The sequence below is a fragment of the Salvelinus fontinalis genome, chromosome 2, assembly GCF_029448725.1.
Source record: "Salvelinus fontinalis isolate EN_2023a chromosome 2, ASM2944872v1, whole genome shotgun sequence".
NCBI classification, from domain to species: Eukaryota; Metazoa; Chordata; class Actinopteri; order Salmoniformes; family Salmonidae; genus Salvelinus; species Salvelinus fontinalis.
The window spans coordinates 9,553,126-9,574,652 of NC_074666.1; the positions used below are offsets into that span (position 1 = coordinate 9,553,126).

The 21,527-nt window shown below is 45.3% G+C and overlaps 1 protein-coding gene across 3 annotated transcripts in view; it reads left to right on the forward strand.

The window, feature by feature from the left end:
• The window catches only part of LOC129811448 (band 4.1-like protein 4), a 119,078-nt gene extending 98,841 nt beyond the window's left edge, over nucleotides 1–20,237 (forward strand). For 2 of the 3 annotated variants that reach the window (XM_055862755.1, XM_055862772.1), the window contains 11 exons: nucleotides 1,080–1,170; nucleotides 1,432–1,518; nucleotides 3,084–3,194; nucleotides 8,157–8,213; nucleotides 8,594–8,671; nucleotides 11,407–11,526; nucleotides 11,766–11,813; nucleotides 14,975–15,046; nucleotides 18,251–18,361; nucleotides 18,811–18,889; nucleotides 19,135–20,237. In XM_055862755.1, coding sequence (XP_055718730.1) covers nucleotides 1,080–1,170; nucleotides 1,432–1,518; nucleotides 3,084–3,194; nucleotides 8,157–8,213; nucleotides 8,594–8,671; nucleotides 11,407–11,526; nucleotides 11,766–11,813; nucleotides 14,975–15,046; nucleotides 18,251–18,361; nucleotides 18,811–18,889; nucleotides 19,135–19,248 — 968 coding nt within the window. In that variant the 3' untranslated portion in view covers nucleotides 19,249–20,237. The remainder of the gene's footprint in view (nucleotides 1–1,079; nucleotides 1,171–1,431; nucleotides 1,519–3,083; nucleotides 3,195–8,156; nucleotides 8,214–8,593; nucleotides 8,672–11,406; nucleotides 11,527–11,765; nucleotides 11,814–14,974; nucleotides 15,047–18,250; nucleotides 18,362–18,810; nucleotides 18,890–19,134) is intronic. The other variant, XM_055862764.1, reaches the window with a different exon arrangement.
• The last annotated feature ends 1,290 nt before the right edge of the window (nucleotides 20,238–21,527 follow it).

A 21,527-nucleotide genomic window follows, 5' to 3' on the forward strand; every position in this document is an offset into this window, starting at 1 on the left:
TGACTCAGTACCGGTGCCCCCTGTATATAGCCTCCACACTGACTCGGTACCGGTGCCCCCTGTATATAGCCTCCACACTGACTCGGTACCGGTGCCCCCTGTATAAAGCCTCCACACTGACTCAGTACCGGTGCCCCCTGTATATAGCCTCCACACTGACTCGGTACCGGTGCCCCCTGTATATAGCCTCCACACTGACTCGGTACCGGTGCCCCTGTATATAGCCTCCACACTGACTCGGTACCGGTGCCCCCTGTATATAGCCTCCACACTGACTCGGTACCGGTGCCCACTGTATATAGCTTCCACACTGACTCGGTACCGGTGCCCCCTGTATATAGCCTCCACACTGACTCGGTACCGGTGCCCACTGTATATAGCTTCCACACTGACTCAGTACCAGTGCCCCCTGTATATAGCCTCCACACTGACTCGGTACCGGTGCCCACTGTATATAGCTTCCACACTGACTCAGTACCAGTGCCCCCTGTATATAGCCTCCACACTGACTCGGTACCGGTGCCCCTTGTATATTACCTCCACACTGACTCAGTACCGGTGCCCCCTGTATAAAGCCTCCACACTGACTCAGTACCGGTGCCCCCTGTATATAGCCTCCACACTGACTCAGTACCAGTGCCCCCTGTATAAAGCCTCCACACTGACTCAGTACCGGTGCCCCCTGTATAAAGCCTCCACACTGACTCAGTACCGGTGTCCCCTGTATATAGCCTCCACACTGGCTCAGTACCAGTGCCCCCTTTATAAAGCCTCCACACTGACTCAGTACCGGTGCCCCCTGTATAAAGCCTCCACACTGACTCGATACTGGTGCCCCCTGTATAAAGCCTCGTTATTCTTATTCTTATTGTATTACTTTTTAGTTTAGTCTTCTTGGTAAATATTATCTTCTTCTTGAACTGCACTGTTGGTTATAATGGTTAAGTAGGCATTTCACAGTAAAGTCTACACTTGTTTTATTCGGCGCATGTGACAAATAAATTGGATTTGAAACGATGGAAAGAAAGAGGGAGGTTGGTTCAGCATTCAACCTTACAGAACATATTTTTTCCTTATAGGACTGAACAATGTGAATCGGTCCAACACAAAGACGGAGAATGCAGAAAAAGAGGGAACGACTAAGATTACAGCACAGTCAGCTGTGAAGAGGTATCAGACATGGGCAAGTGATGTCAGAGGAAAATGTAGAAAATAGTGTATGAATTAGAGAGGTGTTCAGTTTGAAACAAATTGAAAAGGGGACAAAGACAGAAGGAAAGAATAAAAGAAGGATAAATTGAGATGGATCGAGAGAAAGCTTTTCAAATATCAGATAATATCCTTGACAGCTCTTACAACTGCTTAGCCCAGACCAAATACAGTCATGGTTGTATTTGTTTACCTGTTGTTTATTTGTTTGTTGACCTTTAGCTCCATAGTAACCAAGACAGAGAATGATGATCCAGAGGAACAGCGAGGGAAGCCCAGTGCACCATGGGATGAGAACGCCCCACAATGGTACAGTACTGTCTTTGCTCTAGGATGGATTGTATTGGTCATGTCTGACATGTACGTATTACAATAGTTATTCCTGGTATGTGTTTGCATTGGTTACGTCATTAATATTTGGTGGATTAAACGTCAGCACACACACAAGCACATCTGGAGAAAATAGTGAGACAGGCAGGAGAGGGATTGCAGCTAGGGTTAAGCAGATTTCCTTGTTGGCCTCACTCACGACAACAACTGAGGAACAGAGCAAAGCACACATTTCATCAATGTAGGAGGCTGAACATAGAACACCCTCCCAGCGGCTTCATCAAATACACTGCTGGAAGCTGTATGTGTGAGAGCACAGTGACAGCCAGTTTGTGTCTATACGTCTCCCTCGTTCACAGTAGCCTGGTCCCAGATCTGTTAATACTGTCATGCCAAACAATGACCATAGGAGTTGGCAACACATTACAAACAGATCTGAGACCAGGTTAAGTTCATAGTGTTAGTACAGTAGCATGGAGACAGACACAAAGAGATTGGTATTGGTATTTGGTATTTTATTAGGATCCCCATTAGCTGTTGCAAAACACTCTTCCTGCGGTCCACACAAAACATGAAACATAATACAGAATGACATAATACAGAACATCAATAGACAAGAACAACTCAAGGACAGAACTACATTAAAAAAATGAAAAAGCACACGTAGCCTACATATCAATGCATACACACAAGCTATCTAGAGATGGGACTGTGTGGCTCAGTTGGTAGAGCATGGCATTTCCAACGCCAGGGTTGTGGGTTTGATTCTCACGGGCGACCACTACTAAGAAATATAGAAATACGACTGGAAGTCGCTCTGGATAAGAGCTTCTGCTAAATGACAAAAATGTAACAGAACTGCCCATTCATATTCATCTTGTTGAGCCGGTCTTCGTACGAAATTGCACCCTACTCCCTACATAGTGCAGTACTTTTGACCAAAGCCCCGGTGGAAAGTAGTGCACTACATAGGGAATAGGTTGCCATTTCAGACATAGCCACTGTCTTCTGATGATAATTTAGTATTATCCAAGGCTATTTGCATATCAATAAGCTGGTTTCAACATTATTTCCTCTCCATATTGATTTGTGTTATCTTGGGGCTGCGATGTGCTCCCTCTTTCCCTCTCAGGGGGCTGTGAGTGTGTGTACGTGTGTTTGTGTGTGTGTGTACGTGTGTGCGTGTTTGTGTGTCAGAGGGGCCTTATCTGAAGCTAATGAATGCAGACAGACAGGATGTGTGTGAGGCCTGGGGGTCACTAACCAGCAGCCATTGGTGTAACCTGTTGCCTTGGCATTTAGATGTATCCTCTGAGACTATGACATCATCATCCTGCCATTTACTGACGTATCTGTGTCAATGTGGTTATGGCTAGGTGAAGAGGAATGTTGTCATTTGTATCAGCATGATGACTAAGGACTATACTTAGGAGTTTGTTTTTGCCAACAGACCATTCACTATATAGATCAATGTATGTATTATTGCCAGCTAGCTGCCTGTCCTGATGGTAATTCTGATCAAGTTTCCTTGTTTTCCTCCCCAGTGGGCTGTACAACACGGCAAACCAGCGAACCAAGTCGCCCAAGTTCCCCAAGGCACGTGGTCGCACCCCTTCAGGAGGCAGCGGGAAGGAAACGTCCCAGAACCCACGCTGGTGTGTAGCCTATGATCTTTCACCTATGACATGTCAACCCACCTCACCTCTCCTCCCAATAGCTCAGCTGACACTAGTATGTACTGTCCATCAACTGTCCAGGTGTACCCTATGCTCAGGGACGTCATGCATCTCAAAAATCAGAGTGAGCCCAAAGTATGTGAGGATGCCTGGGGGGCTGGTCCGGAGGGTAGCCCCCCCCTTTCGGAAGTTGGAGATTTTTGCATTTTCAAAACACCCGAAACAGCTTTTTCCTAGAATCTAGAGCCATAATCATTATGCTTATTTCTATGTAAAAAATATGTTTATTTTCCTGCATATCTAAGCATACCTCTTGAGCTGCCTGTAGCCTCCTGACTGGTGGTCATTCTTTTAAAGAAACTAAATATGCTTCTCTGCATCTCTGCTAAAATCTGGATAAAATATTGAAAGGAATGTGAGTCTTATTCAGCACATTTAGTAATTACTTGCTTTTCTAATGTCTACCAACCTTGCCAGCAGGCATGCCAGCTAGTTAGATAGTTAGACAAGCTAGCTACTCTAACTTGATTGATAGCCTGAAATGGCTTCTTGGTAGCTAGTTATCAGGTTGGGAGATTGGTAACCTATCTAGGTTAACTAAAGCCAACTTCATAAAATTGATAGGTGGATAGTAGTATTACAGAGAAACACCAACAGGACAAATCTCAGGTCGTGGCAGAAGAGGAGAGGAGGGGACAGGACTCGGGTCGTGGCTAAAGAGACAGAGGAGGGGACAGGGACGCAGGTAGTGGCAGAATAGGAGAGGAGGGGACAGGACTCAAGTAGTGGCAGAAGAGGAGAGAAGGGGACTGGACTCAGGTAGTGGCAGATTAGGATAGAAGGGGATAGGGCTCAGGTAGTGGCAGAAGAGGAGAGGAGGGGACAGAACTCGGGTGGTGGCAGAAGAAGAGAGGAGGGGACAGGACTTGTTTAGTGGCAGAAGAGGAGAGAAGGGGATAGGACTCGGGTAGTGGCAGAAGAGGAGAGGACAGGACAGGACTTAAGTAGTGGCAGAAGAGGAGAGGAGGGGACAGAACTCGGGTGGTGGCAGAAGAGGAGAGGAGGGGACAGGACTCAGGTAGTGGCAAAAGAGACAGAGGAGGGGACAGGACTCGGATAGTGGCAGAAGAGGAGAGGAAGGGACAGGACTTGGGTAGTGGCAGAAAAGGAGAGGACAGGACTCAGGTAGTGGCAGAAGAGGAGAGCAGGGGACAGGACTTGGGTAGTGGCAGAAAAGGAGAAGAGGGGACAGGACTCGTGGCAGAAGAGGAGAGGGGGGGGACAAGACTCAAGTAGTGGCAGAAGTGGGAAGGAGGGGACAGAACTCGGGTAGTGGCAGAAGAGGAGAGGAGGGGACAGGACAGGACAGGACTCGGGTAGTGGCAGAAGAGGAGAGGAGGAGACAGGACTCAGGTAGTGGCAGACGAGGAGAGGAGGGGACAGAACTCAGGTAGTGGCAGAAGAGGAGAGGAGGGGACAGGACTAACGTAGTGGCTAAAGAGACAGAGGAGGGGACAGGACTCGGGTAGTGGCAGAAGATGAGAGAAGGGGACAGGACTCGGGTAGTGGCAGAAGAGGAGAGGAGGGGACAGGACTCGGGTAGTGGCAGAATAGGCGAGAAGCGGACAGGACTCAGGCAGTGGCAGAAGAGGAGAGGAGGGGACAGGACTCAGGTAGTGGCAGAAGAGGAGAAGAGGGGAAAGAACTCAAATAGTGGCAGAAGAGGAGAGGAGGGGACAGGACTCGGGTAGTGGCAGAATAGGAGAGGAGGGGACAGGACTCAGGCAGTGGCAGAAGAGGAGAGGAGGGGACAGGACTCAGGTAGTGGCAGAAGAGGAGAGGAGGGGAAAGAACTCAAGTAGTGGCAGAAGAGGAGAGGAGGGGACAGGACCCGGGTAGTGGCAGAATAGGAGAGGAGGGGACAGGACTCAGGTAGTGGCAGAATAGGAGAGGAGGGGACAGGACTCAGGTAGTGGCAGAATAGCAGAGGAGGGGACAGGACTCAGGTAGTGGTAGAAGAGACAGAGCAGGGGACAGGACTCAGGTAGTGGCAGAAGAGGAGAGGAGGGGAAAGAACTCAAGTAGTGGCAGAAGAGGAGAGGAGGGGACAGGACTCGGGTAGTGGCAGAATAGGAGGGGACAGGACTCAGGTAGTGGCAGAAGAGGAGAGGAGAGGACAGGACTCAGGTAGTGGCAGAAGAGGAGAGGAGGGGAAAGAACTCAAGTAGTGGCAGAAGAGGAGAAGAGGGGACAGGACTCGGGTAGTGGCAGAATAGGAGAGGAGGGGAAAGAACTCAAGTAGTGGCAGAAGAGGAGAGGAGGGGACAGGACTCGGGTAGTGGCAGAATAGGAGGGGACAGGACTCAGGTAGTGGCAGAAGAGGAGAGGAGGGGACAGGACTCAGGTAGTGGCAGAAGAGGAGAGGAGGGGAAAGAACTCAGGTAGTGGCAGAATAGGAGAGGAGGGGACAGGACTCAGGTAGTGGCAGAAGAGGAGAGAAGGGGACTGGACTCAGGAGGCGGCAGAATAGGAGAGGAGGGGACAGGACTCGGGTAGTGGCAGAATAGGAGAGGAGGGGACAGGACTCAGGTAGTGGCAGAAGAGGAGAGAAGGGGACTGGACTCAGGAGGCGGCAGAAGAGCAGAGGAGGGGACAGGACTCGGGTAGTGGCAGAAGAGGAGAGGAGGGGAAAGAACTCAAATAGTGGCAGAAGAGGAGAGGAGGGGACAGGACTCGGGTAGTGGCAGAATAGGAGAGGAGGGGACAGGACTCAGGTAGTGGCAGAAGAGGAGAGGAGGGGACAGGACTCAGGTAGTGGCAGAAGAGGAGAGGAGGGGAAAGAACTCAAGTAGTGGCAGAAGAGGAGAGGAGGGGACAGGACTCGGGTAGTGGCAGAATAGGAGAGGAGGGGACAGGACTCAGGTAGTGGCAGAATAGGAGAGGAGGGGACAGGACTCAGGTAGTGGCAGAAGATGAGAGAAGGGGACTGGACTCAGGAGACGGCAGAATAGGAGAGGAGGGGACAGGACTCAGGTAGTGGCAGAATAGCAGAGGAGGGGACAGGACTCAGGTAGTGGTAGAAGAGACAGAGCAGGGGACAGGACTCAGGTAGTGGCAGAAGAGGAGAGGAGGGGAAAGAACTCAAGTAGTGGCAGAAGAGGAGAGGAGGGGACAGGACTCGGGTAGTGGCAGAATAGGAGGGGACAGGACTCAGGTAGTGGCAGAAGAGGAGAGGAGGGGACAGGACTCAGGTAGTGGCAGAAGAGGAGAGGAGGGGACAGGACTCGGGTAGTGGCAGAAGAGGAGAGGAGGGGAAAGAACTCAAGTAGTGGCAGAAGAGGAGAGGAGGGGACAGGACTCGGGTAGTGGCAGAATAGGAGAGGAGGGGACAGGACTCAGGTAGTGGCAGAATAGGAGAGGAGGGGACAGGACTCAGGTAGTGGCAGAAGAGGAGAGAAGGGGACTGGACTCAGGAGGCGGCAGAATAGGAGAGGAGGGGACAGGACTCGGGTAGTGGCAGAAGAGGAGAGGAGAGGAGGGGACAGGACTCAGGTAGTGGCAGAAGAGGAGAGGAGGGGAAAGAACTCAAATAGTGGCAGAAGAGGAGAGGAGGGGACAGGACTCGGGTAATGGCAGAAGAGGAGAGGAGGGGACAGGACTCAGGTAGTGGCAGAAGAGGAGAGAAGGGGACTGGACTCAGGAGGCGGCAGAATATGAGAAGAGGGGACAGGACTCGGGTAGTGGCAGAATAGGAGAGGAGGGGACAGGACTCAGGTAGTGGCAGAAGAGGAGAGAAGGGGACTGGACTCAGGAGGCGGCAGAAGAGCAGAGGAGGGGACAGGACTCAGGTAGTGGTAGAATAGGAGAGGAGGGGACAGGACTCAGGTAGTGGCAGAAGAGGAGAGGAGGGAACAGGACTCAGGTAGTGGCAGAAGAGGAGAGGAGGGAACAGGACTCAGGTAGTGGTAGAATAGGAGAGGAGGGGACAGGACTCAGGTAGTGGCAGAAGAGGAGAGAAGGGGACTGGACTCAGGAGGCGGCAGAAGAGCAGAGGAGGGGACAGGACTCAGGTAATGGCAGAATAGGAGAGGAGGGGACAGGACTCAGGTAGTGGCAGAAGAGGAGAGGAGGGGACAGGACTCAGGTAATGGCAGAATAGGAGAGGAGGGGACAGGACTCAGGTAGTGGTAGAAGAGACAGAGCAGAGGAGAGGAGGGGACAGGATAATACATCTACTGCTGTTGCTCCTTCAGTAATTTCCCCTTTGAAAAGTACATATATGGGATAATGTTGCCTTCTAGTGGTGTAATGTGGAACTAACTGTAGAGCCTGTACAGTTCTTGCTCCTTCATTAGCATTACGCACAATATTGTGGGTACATGTATAACAAAACATGTTTGCCTTATAATAGCTGATAATTGTTCCTATACAAGCAGTTAATTACCAAAAATGTATTGTGAAGACACCCCTGTTTATAAATGTGTCTATACTGTACTGAAGCTACTGCAAAGGTCACATAGTAGTATGTTTGTATGAAGTAGACCATTCTAGTAATCAAATACAAGATTTGTACTTCATGTTATTTTAATATGAATGAGTCATAAAGGTTAGTCTGGGCTGTGTCTGTTGTGGGGCAGAGATGCAGAATTTCTGGGTAGAAACCGTAAATCAGATTACCCCTAGGGTTTGTGGCCAATGAAGCATTCTCTTTGAATAGATAGCAATTATCATACATCATAGTGGGACAGATGCTCTCACTTTTAAGTCAGAGTCATGAATGTTTATGTTGATGATTAAAACATGTCAAACTCATCAACCCTCTCTGTTTAATAGTAGTTGTAACATGACAGTGACATTCCTCTGATGTCTAATAGTAACAACATGACAGTGACTCTCTGATAATAACATGACAGTAATAACTTCTGTGATATGATCCCTCAGGAAAGGCCAGGCCAGTGATCCAACAGATCCCCCGAACCAGAACGATCAGCAAAGGAGGTACAGTTAGCTTACAGTACCGCATGCTAAATTCTTCAATTCTGAACCTTTGTCCTCTCTGCAACTAAAGGGTCACATCTTTACGTCCCTACGTTCCACACAGACTTAGACAACCCAGTGACTTGCCAAGATTGTCATTGATGTGCTGTGTTGTAATGTGGCAGCACCACAAATCCACCGTTGGAGCTCTACAGGGATAACGGTCTAGTCAGCGTGTGGTTGTGTTTTACATTAGCCAAGTTCTGGAGTCATTTCTCTAAAAGTAAAAGTTAACATTTGTCCTCTCTCTCTGACAGGTCATACACAAACAACATTCCATCTCATTTATTTTCCCCTCGTCAACTTTTAACCTCGTTTTATTCACCGCTGCCCACCCGCAGGTCACGCTCCCGTGGCAACACCAGTAGTGGCAGCGAGTCCGAGAACTCCACCCGGGAGCATCGTAAAAAGAGGAACCGGTGAGTGATGCCACTTTGCTTTCCCTACAAGGAGACATATCTGTACATATAGCCATTAAATATACAGAATAAAGATATATAGTAAACCACTACTACTACCTCCTATTTTGTACATAGTAGTACCACTAAAAGTATATAGTAATATTTCTCAAAGGTGACAGCCATTCCACAGTAAAATACAACTGTATCATATGGGGGTATAGCTCCCAAGACTACTATTTCCCTAAGCCAGTGTCTGTAAGGGAAGTATGTATTGAAGAAATACAGCATATCATCAGGCTGCTATTGTCATCTGAATGATACTATATGTTATTGAGACCCACAATGGTTCCTTCGCTGTGTCATACGATATTTGATACACTATAGACAGCCTCAAGTGTCTGAATATCTCATGATGGAGCGAAAGTAATTAGGAAGGAAACGAGAGAGTATATTTCATGGAAATTGTGTTCCTATCTGTTGTGACAGTAAAAATAGTGATGTACTGTATGTAAAATATCGTTTTTTCAAGTTTCTAGTTTTAATATGACATGCACAAGTACAGTGACATGCCTTTCTTGACAGCTCTTAACCCAACACTGCAGTAATCAATAACAATTTAATAATAAAAATAACATAAGGTAGAAAAAAAAATTATAAATAGAAATAAGAAGAACACAAGAAAGTTAGTAAGCATACTATATACACTGAGTATACCAAACATTAGGAACCCCTTTTGCCTTCAGAACAGCCTCAATTAATCAGGGCATGGACTGTACAAGGTTTTGAAAGTGTTCCACAAGGACTCCAAGGCTTCCCACAGTTGTGTCAAGTTGGCTGGATGTCCTATGTGTGGTGGACCATTCTTGATACACATGGGAAACTGTTAAGTGTGAAAACCCCAGCAACGTTGCAGTTCTTGACATAAACCAGTGCGCCTGGCACATATTACCATACCTCGTTCAAAGGCACTTACAGTTTTTGTCTTGCCCATTCACCCTCAGTGGTACACATACACAATCCATGTCTCACTTGTTTCAAGGCTTAAAAAGCCTTCTTTAACCTGTCTCCTCCCCTTCATCTATACCGATTGAAGTGGATTTAACAGGTGACATCAATAAGGGATCATAGCTTTCCCCTGGATTCACCTGGTCAGTCTGTCATGGAAAGAGCAGGTGTCTTAATGTTTTGTATACTCAGTGTACAGGGTCAGTCAGTTCTAGTACCATATTTACAATGTGCAGGGATACTGGAGTCATAGAGGTAGATATGTATAGGGGTAAGGTGACAGGGATACTGGAGTCATAGAGGTAGATATGTATAGGGGTAAGGTGACAGGGATACTGGAGTCATAGAGGTAGATATGTATAGGGGTAAGGTGACTAGGCATCAGGGTATATGATAAACAGAGTAGCAGCAGTGTACAGTATATGATGATTGTATGTGAGTGGGTGTGCAGAGTCAGTATAATTGTATGTGGATATTATGTGTGTGTGAGCAAATGATGGAGTGACAGTTTGCGTATGGCCCTGTGAGTGTGCATAGAGACAATAATCTGCTAAGAGACAATAATCAGATAATAATAATCAGATGATCTGTGTAGCCATTTAGTTAGCTATTTATCAGTCCTATGGCTTGGGGAAAGAAGCTGTTCAGGAGACTGTTGGTGTCAGACTTGATGCACCGACACCACTTGCCGTGCAGAAGAGGAGAGAATAGTCTTAGCGATTTTTCAGGCCTTCCTTTCACACCGCCTAATATAGAGGTCCTGGATGGCAGGGAGCTCGGCCCCAGTGATGTACTGGTGCTACTGTCATACCAAGCAGTGATGCAGCCAGTCAAGATGCTCTTAATGGTACAGCTGTAGAACTTTTTGAGAAGTGTTTCATCGTCACTGGTGATCAGGTCTAAAACTGTTGTCGTCAGCAAACTTGGTGTTGGAGTCGTACGTGGCCACGCACTTGTGGGTGAACAGGGATTACAGGAAGGGACTAAGCACGCACCCCTGTGGGTCCCCCGTGTTGAGGGTCAACGTGGCAGAAGGGATGTTGCCGACCCTCATCACCTGGGGCCAGCCTGTCAGGAAGTCCAGGATCCAGTTGCAGAGGGAGGTGTTCAGTCCCAAGGTCCAAAGCTTAGTGATGAGCTTGGAAGGCAACATGCTGTTGAACGCTGATCTGCAGTCAATTAAAAGCATTCTCACATAGGTGTTCCTCTTATCTAGCAGTGTGGAGTGCAATTCAAATTGTGTCGTCTATGGATCTGTTGGGGCGGTATGTAAATCGGAGTGGGTCTAGGGTGTCTGGGATGATGGAGTTGATGTGTGCCATTACCAGCCTTTCAAAGCACCTCATGATTACAGATGTGAGTGCTACAGGGCCGTAGTCATTGTGGCATGAAGCCTTAGAGTTCTTGGGAACACGAATGATGGTGGTCAGCTTAAAACATGTGGAGATTACAGACTGGGACAAGGAGAGGTTGAAAATGACAGTGAATATGCCTGACAGGTGTTCTGCGCATGCTCTGAGAACGCAAGGTCCTTTGAATGTGGATGTATCATGTGTCAGTTAGTTGCCAGTTGCAACCATACTGTCATCTCTGTACATGTCTGTGTAGATGTAACATGGTTGGATTGTATGTTCCAGCCTTCCAGGTCTTTTATGGAGAAGTAATATGTTTATGCTGTATATTTATAATATACTGGCATATAATACTTCTATATGATATTACAATACTAAAATAATATTATATTCCAGGTCCCGTCAGGAGAATGAGATGGTGGACTCTGGTCCTCAGTGGGAAGCTGTACTCTGCCGTCAAAAAGAGAGGTCTCAGAACGACCCAAACCATCGTCGCTCACGACACCGTTCACGATCGTAAGACAACCACACACACGTCACACACACCCTCCTTCCCTCTCCTCCCTGCGCTAAAGTCCCCCACCCCTGACCTGACCTGGAACCATGCCTTAAACTACGGTCAATTTCATCTCCTCAATTTCCAGATGCACAGAGGGAAGAATTTCCATTCATTACAATAACTCTCCTTATCAGATGGTCCGTCTTATAAATAACCCTTCAACTATTAACCCCTGTAATTCTGTGATGTGTTCCAGGCGGAGTCCAGATGTGCAGGCTAAAGAGCAGCTGTGGAAGCACATTCAGTAAGTAATGACTCCATTTATGAGGTTCAACAGTGCTCTTTTAGAAATAAGCTGGTACCACTTTATTTGGGTAACTAGGCATCAGGATATATGATAAACAGAGTAGCAGCAGCATATATGATAATTGTATGTGCGTGGGTGCGTGGGTGAGTGGGTGCGTGGGTGTGTGGGTGAGTGGGTGCGTGGGTGTGAAGAGTCAGTATAAATGTAAACTGCATTCAGAAAGTTTTTTAGACCCCTTGACTTTTTCATAATTTTGTGACATTACAGCCTTATTCTAAAATGGTTTCAATCACATGTTTTCCTCATCAGTCTACACACAATAACCTATAATGACAAAGTGAAAACAGGTTTTAGAAATGTTTGCAAATGTATTAAAAATAAATAACAGAAATACCTTTTTTACATAAGTATTCAGACTCTTTGCTATGAGACTTCAAATTGAGCTCCTGTTTCCATTGATCATCCTTGAGATATTTTTACAACTTGATTGGAGTCCACCTGTGGTAAATTCAATTGATTGGACATGATTTGGAAAGGCACACACCTGTATATATAAGGTCCCTGTCACGGCCGTCGAAAGAAGTGGACCAAAGTGCAGCGTGGTTAGCGTACATTTTCTTTTCTTTTAGTAAATGTCGCCAACAAAACAAGAAACGAAGAAACAACCGTGAAGCTTACAGGGCGATAGTGACACTAACAAAGATAACTACCCACACCCACAGGTGGGAAAAAGGGCTGCCTAAGTATGATTCCCATTCAGAGACAACGATAGACAGCTGTCCTTGATTGAGAACCATACCCGGCCAAAACATAGAAGCACAAATCATAGAAATAAAGAACATAGAATGCCCACCCAAATCACCCCCTGTCCAAACCAAATAGAGACATAAAAAGGCTCTACGGTCAGGGCGTGACAGTCCCACAGTTGACAGTGCATGTCAGAGCAAAAACCAAGCCATGAGGTCGAAGGAATTGTCCGTAGAGCTCTGAGACAGGATTGTGTCGAGGCACATATCTGGGGAAGGGTACCAAAAAATGTCTGCAGCTTTGAAGGTCCCCAAGAACACAGTGGCCTCCATCATTCTTAAATGGAAGAAGTTTGGAACCACCAAGACTCTTCTTAGAGCTGGCCACCCGGACATACTGAGTAATCGGAGGAGAAGGGCCTTGGTCAGGGAGGTGACCAAGAACCCGATGACAGAACTCCAAAGTTCCTCTGTGGAGATGGGAGAACCTTCCAGAAGGACAACCATCTCTGCAGCACTCCACCAATCAGTCCTTTATGGTAGAGTGGCCAGATGGAAGCCACTTCTCAGTAAAAGGCACATGACAGCCCGCTTAGAGTTTGCCAAAAGGCACCTAAAGGACTCTCAGACCATGAGAAACAAGATTCTCTGGTCTGATGAAACAAAGATTGAAATCTTTGCCAAGCGTCACGTCTGGAGGAAACCTGGCACCATCCCTACGGTGAAGCATGGTGGTGGCAGCATAATGCTGTGAGGATGTTTTTCAGCGGTAGAGACTGGGAGACTAGTCAGCATCGAGGGAAAGATGAACAGAGCAAAGTACAGAGAGATCCTTAATGAAAACCAGAGCGCTCAGGACCTCAGACTGGGGCGAAGGTTCACCTTCCAACAGGACAACGACTTTAAGCACACAGCCAAGACAACGCAGGAGTGGCTTCGGGACAAGACTCTTAATGTCCTTGAGTGGTCCAGCCAGAGCTCGAACTTGATCAAACATCTGGAGAGACCTGAAAATAGCTGTGCAGCGACGCTCACCATCCAAACCTGACAGAGCTTGAGAGGCTTTTCAGAGAAGAATGGGAGAAACTCCCCAAATACAGGTGTGCCAAGCTTGTAGCGTCATACCCAAGAAGACTCAAGGGTGTAATCTCTGCCAAAGGTGCTTCAACAAAGTACTGAGTAAAGGGTCTGAATACTTATGTAAATTTGATATTTCATTTTTTTCTAAAATTTCTAAAAAACAGTTTTTGCTTTGTCATTATGAGGTATTGTGTGTAGATTGATGAGAAAAAAAACACTTTTTTAATCCATTTTAGAATAAGGCTGTAACCTAACAAAATGTGGAAAAGGTCAAAGGGGGTCAAAATACTTTCCAAGTGCACTGTATGTGCATATTATGTGTGTGTGAGCAAATCATGGAGTGAGTGTTTGTGTGTGTGTGTTGGCGTGAGTGTGTATGGCCCTGTGAGTGTGCATAGCGACAATAATCCGCATAGAAACAATAATCAGATAATCCGTGTAGCCATTTAGTTAGCTATTTATCAGTCTTATGGTTTGGAGATAAAAGCTGTTCAGGAGCCTGTTGGTGTCAGACTTTATGCACTGGTACCGGCTGACGTGCGGAAGAGGAGAGAGTAGTCTATGGCTTGGGTGATTTGTTTTCAGGCCTTCCTTTCAAACCGCCTGATATAGATGTCCTGGATGGCAGGGAGCTCGGCCCCAGTGATGTACTGGGCTGTCCGCACCATCCTCTGTAGCGCCATGCGATTGAGGGCGGTGCTATTGCCATGCCAAGCAGTGATGCAGCTGGTACAGCTGTTGAACTTTTTGAGGATTTGAGGGCACATGCCAAACCTTTTCAACCTCCTGAAGGGGAAGAGGTGCTGTCGGGCCTTCATGATTGTGCATGTGTCTGTGGACCATTTTAAATCCTTAGTGTTGTGGACACCGAGGAACTTGAGGTTCTCAACCCGCTCCATGGTTGGACTGTATGTTCCAGACTTCCAGGTCTTTTATGTAGATGTAATATGGTTAATCCTAACCCTAAACTTAACCCTGAACCTAGCCCTAACCCTTACCCTAACTTAACCTTATTCTAAACTTTACCCTAACCCTAGCAAGCAGTTGCTTATCAACAGATAGGTAGTTGATAGTGTGACCTACAGATGGACTATCCAAATAAAGTATGACCAATAGGCCTTTTTTCCTGTGTTATGAAAAGTTAAAGGTGTAGCACTATAATGACTTGACTAACCATTACTAATAGTTGATAACTATTCATAAAGAGTATATACTATTGAACAGTATGTACTAACACAACCTTCAGAGGTTATTGAAACCAGTGTGCACAGCCTTTTCTCCAATGAATGGTAACATGAATGGTAACATACCCTGGTGGTTGTGTTCCTACAGGAAGGAGCTGGTGGACCCTGCTCCTGATCTAACAGAGGATCAGCTGAAGGAGATCCCCTACAAGAAAGTGGAGTGAGTGACTGCTACTCCCTTCCTCATTAGATTGGATAGTCTGTACATTTTTTAGGATGAAAACTTGTCGATATGATAATCAGACAGGTCAATATGATAATCATACAGGTCAATATGATAATCTGACAGTTAAGATAATATCATAATCAGACAGGTCTATATGATAATCAGACAGATCTATATGATAATCAGACTGGTCTATATGATAATCAGACTGGTCTATATGATAAGCAGACTGGTCTATATGATAATCAGACAGGTATATATGATAATCAGACAGATCTATATGATAATCAGACTGGTCTATATGATAATCAGACTGGTCTATATGATAATCAGACAGATCAATATGATAATCAGACTGGTCTATATGATAATCAGACAGGTATATATGATAATCAGACAGATCTATATGATAATCAGACAGGTATATATGATAATCAGACGGTTATGATAATATGATAACCAGACAGGTTTTTGTTGTATTTTTACCCCTTTTTCTTCACAATCTTGTGATATCCAATTGGTAGTTACAGTCTTGTGCCATTGCTGCAACTCCCGTACGGACTCAGGATAGGCGAAGGTTGAGAGCCATGTGTCCTCCGAAACATGACCCTACGAAGCCGCACTGCTTGCATAACCCGGAGCCAGCCGCACCAAAGTGTCGGAGGAAACACCGTCCAGCTGGCGACCAAAGTCAGCGTGCATGCGCTTGGCCCGCCACAAAGAGTCGCTAGAACGCGATGGGACAAGGACATGCCAGCCGACCAAACCCTCCCCTAACCCGGACAACGCTGGGCCAATTGTGCACTACCTCATGGGTCGACAGCAACACAGCCTGGGATCGAACCGCGGGCCCCATAATCAGACAGTTATGATATTATGATAATCAGACAGGTATATATGATTATCAGACAGGTCTATATGCTAATCAGACAGGTCTATACGATAATCAGACAGATAAATAGGCAGGTCAATATGATAATTAGACAGGTCTATATGCTAATCAGACAGGTATATATGCTAATCACACCGGTCAATATGATAATCAGACAGGTCTATGTGCTAATTAGACAGGTCTATATGATAATCACACCGGTCAATATGCTAATCGGACATGTCTATATCATAATCAGACCGGTCTATATGATATTCACACTGGTCAATATGATAATCAGACAGGACTATATGACAATCAGACAGGTCAATATGATAATCAGACAGTTATGATAATCAGGCAGGTCAATATAATAATCAGACAGGTCTATATGACACTCAGACAGGTATGATAATGTGATAATCAGAGACAGTTGAAGTCGGAAGTTTACATACACCTTAGCCAAATACATTTAAACTCAGTTTTTCACCATTTAATCATAGTAAAACTTCCCTGTCTTAGGTCAGGTAGGATCAACACTTTATTTTAAGAATGTGAAATGCCAGAATAATAGTAGAGAGAATGATTTATTTCAGCTTTTATTTCTTTCATCACATTCCCAGTGGGTCAGTGGGTTTACATTAGTTTTTGGTAGCATTGCCTTTAAATTGTTTAACTTGGGTCAAACGTTTTGGGTAGCGTTCCACAAGCTTCCCACAATAAATTGGGTGAATTTTGGCCCATTTCTCCTGACAGAGCTGGTGTAAATGAGTCAGGTTTGTAGGCCTCCTTGCTCGCATGTGCTTTTTCAGTTCTGCCCACAGATTTTTCATAGGATTGAGGTCAGGGCTTTGTGATGGTCACTCCAATACCTTGACTTTGTTGTCCTTAAGCCATTTTGCCACAACTTTGGAAGTATGCTTGGTGTCATTGTTCATTTGGAAGACCCATTTGCGACCAAGCTTTAACTTCCTGACTGATGTCTTGAGCTTTTGCTTCAATATATACACATCATTTTCCTGCCTCATGATGCCATCTATTTTGTGAAGTGCACCACTCCCTCCTGCAGCAATCCACCCCCACAACATGATGCTGCCACCCCTGTGCTTCCCGGTTGGGATGGTGTTCTTCAGCTTGCAAGCATCCCCCTTTTTCCTCCAAACATGAGGATGGCCATTAGGCCAATGGCCATTAGGGCCAAACAGTTATATTTTTGTTTCATCAGACCAGAGGACATTTCTCAAAAAAGTATGATCTTTGTCCCCATGTGCAGTTGCAAACCGTAGTCTGGCTTTTTATGGTGGTTTTGGAGCAGTGGCTTCTTCCTTGCTGAGCGGCCTTTCAGGTTATGTCGATATAGGACTCGTTTTACTGTGGATATAGATACTTTTGTACCTGTTTCCTCCAGCATCTTCACAAGGTCCTTTGCTGTTGTTCTGTGATTTATTTGCACTTTTCGCACCAAAGTACGTTCATCTCTAGGAGACAGAACGCGTCTCCTTCCTGAGCGATATGACGGCTGCGTAGTCCCATGGTGTTTAAACTTGGGTATTATTGTTTGTAGAGATGAACTAGGTACCTTCAGGCGTTTGGAAATTGCTCCCAAGGATGAACCAGACTTGTGGAGGTCTACAATTATTTCTTGGTCTTGGCTGATTTCTTTAGATTTTTCCATGCCTCAAGCAAAGAGGCACTGAGTTTGAAGGTAGGCCTTGAAATACATCCACAGGTACACCTCCAATTGACTCAAATGGTGTCAATTAGCCTATCAGAAGCTTCTAAAGCCATGGCATAATTTTCTGGAATTTTCCAAGCTGTTTAAAGGCACAGTCAACTTAGTGTATGCAAACTTCTAACCCACTGGAATTGTGATACAGTGAATTAAGTGAAATAATCTGTCTGTAAACAATTGTTGGAAAAATTACTTGTGCCATGCACAAAGTAGATGTCCTAACGGACTTGCCAAAACTATAGTTTGTTAACAAGAAATTTGTGGAGTGGTGGAAAAACGAGTTTTAATGTGTATGTAAACTTCTGACTTCAACTGTAGGTATGATAATATGATACCCAGGGTCTGTTGATCTGCACTTGGATAAGAAGATAACAGATTCCCCACCAGACTGAAGTGTTTCCCCCACATAACTTGAAAGATTGAGTCTGGTCTTTTCATACTGCTCCCTGTAGAGATACATTATGCTCTATTTAATTCTATCTCACCGCCTCTGAAGCTGATGGATTCAGTGTGGCGTGGGCTTATATCCCACTGGACTAAACGAGAGGTAGGCCTACTCTCCTACACATGAGATAAAGTTCATCCTTCTTTCCAGAACCCAAGGAGACCCAATCAAAATCCGGCACTCTCATTCCCCCCGGAGTTTCCATCAGTACCGACGCTCCCAGTGTTCCGAAGGGGAGAGGTTCGTGCTCTCTGAGGTCAAGTGAGTCTAAACTGGTCTCAGGCCAGATCTTATGGTTTTTCACTCTTCAGAGTCTCACCTGAAACGTCACATTTAAATGGTGACAGTAGTGTGGTGGAGCTCTTATTAATGTCTCTAGACCGGGATACAATCTGAGGCGCGTTGTAGATGTGTAAAGGCAATGATCCTGACGTTCGCAGAGATCACATTCACGGTAAACTCAGCAAATGTCTGCCCAATCGAATATTACCTTTAAATGCCAAGGGCGCTGCAATGTCTGTCAAATTAAATCCCGGCTCTAGTCTAGTTATTGTACGGTTGCTTGATGCTGATGGTTCGTTCCTGTATTGTTCAGCACCTTGAGACATGATAATGGAAGCGACTGTGTGCTTCATAAATAGTATAGTATGATTAAAGTATAACCCTGCGTTTGTCTTCCAACATCTAACACATCTCTACCCTCTCCCCAGCACCCGGACAGACCTTGTTCCCCCCTTACCTGTGACACGCACAGCAGACATCCCAGGTTCCAGCTCCACCTCCTCTCAGGTCAGTCACAAACCTTTTTCCTGCCGCTTATTGGTCAATGCCACACGTACAAGCTGTAAACAAAGGCTGTGAGGCAGAAATGTTCACCATTAATAAAAGTGATACTTTGCGAGCGCATAGTAGGGTGATTATTTCATTTGAATGGCAGTGCTACACGTATTAAATACAATACCAGCTTTTATTACCACAAACTCTGGTTAATTAATCTCCCAGCATTGATATTGAAATTATGCATTGTTTTCCAGAAGAAGCCCGGATCTAAAGACACGCTGCTGTCAGAGATCGAAGAGCATGACGTAAGGAGCAGCGCCAAGGTGGTGAAGACGGTCCATACTCCCCGGACCAAGGTCGAGACGTGACCTGACAGAAACGCAACCACCACCGCAGAAACAATGCCACAATCTCACCAACAGAAAACATGTAAAGAAAAACCTGATTTCTGGAAAGAAAAAAAATGTGCTTGTGAAATACAACAGCAGGGGCTGTGTAGAGTACACTGGTTGTGCTCTACACCAGTAACCAACCCCACCTTGGAGTTGTGTATGTACCGTATGTGTTAGATAATGCATGGAAACCCCTTTAAGAGGACAAAAAGGACACTTTTCAAAGTTTTTGTGCCAGTGTACTCTGCTGTCTTTTGGACCACACCGACACCAGTAATCCTGTACAGTATCTTCATTTTAACAAGAGCATTTAAGCTTTAAGGCTTGAGTAAGCCTGGTCCCAGATATATTTGTTCTATATAGCCAACTCCACAACGACCATAGGCTATTCAGCACAAACAGATCTGGGCCCACTACTCCTGAGTGGGCGAGATATACTGTAGCTACTGAGTACAATTGTACTCAATTGTTGTAATCCGGATGAGAGCGGATTGTGTAGCGATCACTGCACAGTGAGGTCTTAGATCAATCATGTTTTACTATGCATTTGCCTCCAAATTGATTTGCGTTATTTTTATACAATATGCAGTATTAAAACATAGTGTTTCACTCATACATGTGAGTCTGAAATCTGAAATGGCACACTTCCCTGCATAGTGCACTACTTTTAAACAGACCCTTATGGGCCCTGTTCAAAAGTATTACACTGGGGATAGTGTGTCATTTGTGACGCAGCCTGGGTTATTATGTTACTGTATTGTCAGGTCAAGTGTGTTTACTGTAAGCACTTCTGTACTGTAGGAACCTTTGCTGCTGGACCCCCTTTTTTTTGTTGCACATTACAACTGAATATTTCGGGGGGGAGTTGTCATCAATTAGAATAATGAATAATGAGTAGCCCACACTGTACAGTAGTTGAACTGGAAATTCATCCTTGTCAATAAATACATTCAATATGTCTAAAATGTTAGTGTTAGTGTGTTTCATGATATTGATATTGATTGTTTCTGTAGTAACACTTGTCACCACCAAGTGGAGTCAGATGGCCAGGGTTTGCTCTCTAATGGTTGCTTGTTGTAAGAGAAGAGGACACTGGGTGGCTGCACTGTACACCAGTAACCTGAAGGGTGTAAAACTCAAGGACAAGATGACTATGTGTAATAACATACCAATGGATTTAATTTATTCTGGGTTTTTATTTGGTCTAAAATCATTAAATTCTTACTTATTTGATCCTGTTCTTTTTGGAGAATCAGTGTGGAAACACTGATAGACAAAGCCAAAACAAAATGTAATGTCTATGTAATGGTGATGGTGTCTGGGATGACTCACTCTGCCTTGCTGGAATGATAAGACAAGAAAGTCAGAAATGGAAGAAATAGTTCAGCAGCTGCTACAATATATTCATACAGGGACACCAACTAAACTACTAACGTTGGATGTAGAAACACAACAGTCCCTAATCTAATCTAAAATCCTTGTAAAATCCATGTATGCAACTTTTTAGTGGGTTAATGAGACAAATGGAGAAATTAAAGTGATAACTATTAGGAACATATTTTAGGATGGCCAATTAATAACGAATGCTGACAATTATTCTATATACACCCATGTGAAATATGCCAACAGCAACAACGATGACTCACTGTTATAGCAAGCAAACTGCTCAGCCATTTGAGTTGGCACTGAGTGTGTGTTGACTACTGCATGATGAATGGCAAGGCAGTTGATCTCAGATTGTGTCCTGACTTCAACTCAACTGAATGACTCAGACTTTGTCCTAGAAAGCCTGATATGATTATTGGTTTATTCGGATCCCCATTAACTTTAGCAGAAGCAGCAACTATTCTTTCTGGGGTCCACACAAAAACATAAACCACAACAAGTAACAAAACACTGATAGACAAGAACAGTCACACAAATGTAAAACATGATATACACTGAGTATTAAAAACATTGGGAACACCCTCCTACTATTGAGTTGCAACCCCTTTAGCCCTCAGAACAGCCTAAATCTGTCAAGGCATGGACACTACAAGGTGTCGAAAGCGTTCCACAGGGATTCTGGCCCATGCTGACACCAAAACATCCCACAGTTGTGTCAAGTTGGCTGGATATTCTTTGGGTGGTGGACCATTCTTGAAACATACGGAAAACCGTTGTGTGAAAAACCCAGCCTTTTTGCACTTCTTGACACACTCAAACCGGTGTGCCTGGCACCTACTATCAAGGCTTAAAAATCCTTCTTTCACCTG